The sequence below is a fragment of the Glycine soja genome, chromosome 9, assembly GCF_004193775.1.
Source record: "Glycine soja cultivar W05 chromosome 9, ASM419377v2, whole genome shotgun sequence".
In the NCBI taxonomy this organism is placed as follows: domain Eukaryota; kingdom Viridiplantae; phylum Streptophyta; class Magnoliopsida; order Fabales; family Fabaceae; genus Glycine; species Glycine soja.
The window spans coordinates 21,143,933-21,148,495 of NC_041010.1; the positions used below are offsets into that span (position 1 = coordinate 21,143,933).

The 4,563-nt window shown below is 38.1% G+C and overlaps 1 protein-coding gene across 1 annotated transcript; it reads left to right on the top strand.

The window, feature by feature from the left end:
- The first annotated feature begins 1,465 nt into the window (after positions 1–1,465).
- LOC114366913 lies at positions 1,466–4,563 on the top strand. Its single transcript, XM_028323945.1, has 3 exons — positions 1,466–2,792; positions 2,907–3,498; positions 3,567–4,563. Exons 1-3 carry the CDS (start codon positions 1,530–1,532, stop codon positions 4,154–4,156), a joined length of 2,445 nt encoding a protein of 814 aa, XP_028179746.1. The 5' UTR covers positions 1,466–1,529; the 3' UTR covers positions 4,157–4,563.

Below are 4,563 nucleotides of genomic sequence, written 5' to 3' on the forward strand. Positions count from 1 at the left end.
CTGAAACAATTTAATACAAACAAGGCCTTGATCATTTTTACATTCTGTATATACTCAAATAGTCTAAGAATCATGCAAAATCAGGAAGTTTGAAGACAATCGTTCTCTCACAATCAAAGGTTCGCACAACTCAATGGACATTTATGAAGTACTTATCTTACCATACCATCATTTCCGTTCAGACATGCTAACATCTTCACTCTTGTGCTTTCGATTCATACTTCATCACTCACAATAACACTTGCTCACACAAGAATCATAATTTTCTCAATCAATACACAATATATCTCATTCATCAATTCATCTAGAACAAGTCGTGGCCAATTACTGATATCCTACGTCTCTATTATGAATTTTTTTATTCAATGACTGAAATTAAACTACTGGAATTAACTATTGAAATTAAAATAAAGAGTGAATAGACAATTTAGTCCCTGAGATTGTAACCACTTTGCATATTAGTCCCTGACTTAAATTTTAATTCATAATAGTCCCTAACTTTACCTCCGTTATGCAAATAAGTCCCTGCTGTTAAAATCTAATTTCCTCCGTTAGTCAAATGTCTATTTGGCAAATGTAAGCATCCAATGTGGCAGGTTTGAGTCCAAGTCAGCAATATTATGTGGCAAGGCAAGGACTGAATTGAAAAATTAGGTTTAAAAGAAATCAAAAATGAAGTAAACCCATTTTCCCTTTCACTGTTGCTCTTCCCTCCCCTGCATTCTCGTGATTGAGGGTTCGCGCTTTTTGTCAGGTTGGTGGTTTCATTCAATTCGTTTGCATTGTTTTGGTGGTTTGATTTGGGGTTTTACATGTTCGAGGGGTTTCATTTGCGGCATTGTCTTCGCGCTTCGTAGGGAGGTTTATGATCGTTTATTATTTTCGTTTATGATGCTCTGTTTTTATAGATGACAATGTTTTTGGTTTTTGATTGTGTCTTCGCGGTTTTTGACAATGTCAATGTCTTCGCGCTTTTTGAGGTAGGTTTTTTTATTTCCTAATATCTGACCATGTTTGCGGTTTCTGATTGTGTAGAATGAATGATAATATAACTTTAGTATTGCACCATGGAGGAAGATTCACTCCACGTGCCAGTGATGGAAAGGTTGAATATATAGGCGGAGAATTTGACGTTTGGGAGGATATATCTGCAGATTGCCTGAATGCATTTATCTTATATGATCTGGTGAAAGCTTGTAAGAAGTATAGTAATATAGGAGAATGTTTTTGGTTGATTGATAAGGACTTAGATTTTAATCATGGGTTAAGGAGTTGTACAACTGATGGAGATATATTACACTTAGTTAGGGATGCTTTTGAAAATGAGAATGAGATAAATGTTTATTTTCATCATGAAGTAGATCCAATTTTAGAAGAAGTCCCACAAATGTTGTACTTGGAATGTTATCCAATTCGAAAAGCTGTTGAGAATGTGGATGATTTAGATGATGTACCTGTTGCTGGCCATGAGGAAGGTAAGTTTTAATTCATCTGTACTTGGTCCGACATGGTTACCATAATTAATTAATATGATTAATTTTTACTTTATGACCATTGATGCAGATGTTGGTGCTGGAGAGCAGACAGATGCTGGTGAGCAGATGGATGCTGGTAAGCAGAGGGATGGTGATGAGCAGAGGGATACTGATGCTGGTGAGCAAAGAGATGGTAGTGAGCAGAGGGATACTGATGCTGGTGAGCAAAGAGATGGTAGTGAGCAGAGGGATGCTGAAGCTGGTGAGGAGAGAGATGCTGATGGTGAAGAGAGAGATGTTGCTGATAGTGAGGAGGAAAGGGAAGTTGACAGTGATGAGACAGATGCTGAGTGGTTTATAAATTTCTCTTGTATGTTGAATGAAGTTGAAGCTGAAGTTGAGACAGATGGTTATCATTCAGAGGAGCTTAATATCCCCATTAGTAGTGATGATGAAGATGAGGATGTTGAAGTTTATCCTCAATATAGTCAAAGTAGTGGAGTTGGTGAACAGAAGTTGGAATTAGGGATGGAGTTTGGTACTCTAGATGAATTTAAATCTGCCTTGAGGGAGTATAGCATATTGATGGGCAGGGAGTTCAAGTGGAAGAAGAATGATAAACAGAGGGCTAGAGCAAAATGCAAGAAGGCATTTTGTGATTGGGAAATCTACTGTGCAAAGAATGAAGTTAGAAACTCTTTTCAGATAAAGACATTTAAGCATAACCATAATTGCTGCAGAGAAGTGAACAACAAACAAGCAAATAGACAGTGGGTGGTCAGTAAACTTGAGGGCAAACTCAGAATGCAGCCAACCCTTAAATGTGTTGAAGCTTTGGAATATTTCAAGCAAGAGTTTGGAGTGCACATTGAAGTTACAAAGATGTGGAGAGCCATGAAAGAAGCAAAGCAATTAGTGGAAGGGAATGAGAGGAAACAATATGCCAAAGTATTTGATTATGCACATGAATTGTTGAGGAGCAATCCTGGATCAACAGTTAAGATCAACACAGTGCCAAGTCCAGAAGGTCCACCACAATTTCAGAGGCTATATATTTGTCTTGCTGGCTGTAAGAAGGGGTTTGTTGCTGGATGTAGACCATTCATAGGTCTAGATGGATGTTTCCTAAAGAGTGCATTTGGAGGAAACTTGCTCTCTGCTGTTGGGCTTGATGGCAATAACCACATCTATGTTATTGCTTATGCTGTTGTGGACATTGAGAACAAAGACAATTGGAAATGGTTTTTAACTTTGTTGCATGAAGATCTTGGGGATTACATACAGAATGGGTGGAATTTCATGTCAGACATGCAAAAGGTATGACATGGTGTGATTTGCAATTGTTATCATAAGTTAGGTATTTAATTGAAGTTAATGACATAAGTTAGGGACTAGTCCATAAGTATTTACTACTTTGCTGCAATTTTTCAGGGACTTATTCCAGCTTTACAGGAAGTCATGCCTGGTGCACCTCATAGATTTTGTGTCTTGCATCTTTGGAAAAATTTTACAAAGCAATGGAAAAGCAAGGAACTTAAAGGAATTGTGTGGCAATGTGCAAAATCCACTACTGTTGCTGAGTTTGAAGGCCATATGGCCCATTTGAAGACAATCAACTGCCAGGCTTGGGAGTATTTGAATAAATGGCCCAAACAAGCATGGACAAAAGCCCACTTCAGTACAACACCCAAGGTGGACAATATATGCAACAACACTTGTGAGGTATTCAATTCCAGAATTCTGCAGTATAGATGCAAGCCTATTATCACAATGCTTGAAGAAATTAGAAGTTATATCATGAGAACCATGGCTGCCCGCAAGGTTAAACTTTCTGGAAAACCTGGACCATTATGTCCAGTGCAGTATAAAAGACTAGAAAAAGAATTCCATTTTGCTAATCAATGGACTCCCATTTGGTGTGGTGATAACATGGGCCTGAGATATGAGGTCCACATGTGGGGGAATAAGGTTGAGGTCAATTTAGGTGAATGGACATGCACTTGTGGAGTATGGCAACTAACAGGTTGTGTTTTTTATAGTTTTTTTTCATTCCTAACCTACATGTGTGCTGATTTTACAACTTTGATGTAGGGATGCCATGCCGACATGCCATTGCAACAATAACTCACAAAGGAGGGAAGCCTGAGGACATGTGTCATGAGTGGCTGTCAATAGAAGCTTATAATAAGACATACCAGCATTTTATTGAACCAGTCCAAGGACCACAATATTGGGCCCAGACACAGTATACACACCCTGTTCCACCACATAAAAAGGTCCAAAGAGGAAGGCCAAAGAAAAATAGAAGGAGATCTGTAGATGAGGACAATGTCACAGGACATAAGCTAAAGAGGAAATTGGCTGAGTTTACATGTGGAAGGTGTGGCCAAACCAATCATAACATTAGAAGCTGTAAAAATATTGGAGTTCCTGTTAGGCCAAAGAAATATGTTGCACCATCAACTTCCAATGAGGATGACCACCTATTATCTCAAGATGAACAAGCTTTGAATGAGGCTGAAGAAGCTGCTGCTCATGTTCAACAAGATCCGGTGGAGATTAATTTATCTCAGCCTCATTTGTCACAAGATAGTGACATGGAGGTCCCTGCAACTATTGTTCCACCAATAGCAAGGAATAAGCTAGCCATAACAAGAGCCAAAAAAAAGGAAGGTTGCTGATAAAGATGATGCAGAAAACTGAAGAACCATTTTTTGTTGCATTTTGAAGGTTGCTGAAGACCCATTTTTTGTTGCGCATTTTGAAGGTTGCTGAGTTTGAAGGTTGCTGATGAAGAAAACTGAAGAAGCATTTTTTGTTGCATTTTGATATTAGGATGTGTAGTTGTATATTTTGAAAGCTTCACTGGCATGTGAAATGATGTCAAATATTAGGATGTGTAGTTGTATAGTTTGAAGGCCTACTGAACAATTGCTTCTAACTACCATGCTTTGGGATGTCAAATATTATGTGAAATTGATCTAAAGTCATGTTTCTTCTCTTTCTTTTATAAATTATACACTGTGTTGGATTTGGAGTTGGAGTAGTACAATCCATCCCAACATACATTATGAGTTGCTTCTTATTA

Excerpts from the sequence above, each read along its gene's own strand:
- LOC114366913 (XM_028323945.1), top strand. The coding sequence starts at position 1,530 with ATGATTAATTTTTACTTTATGACCATTGATGCAGATGTTGGTGCTGGA. Across the intron at positions 2,793-2,906 it reads TCATGTCAGACATGCAAAAG|GGACTTATTCCAGCTTTACA; the intron begins GTATGACATGGT and ends GCAATTTTTCAG. Across the intron at positions 3,499-3,566 it reads TGGAGTATGGCAACTAACAG|GGATGCCATGCCGACATGCC; the intron begins GTTGTGTTTTTT and ends ACTTTGATGTAG.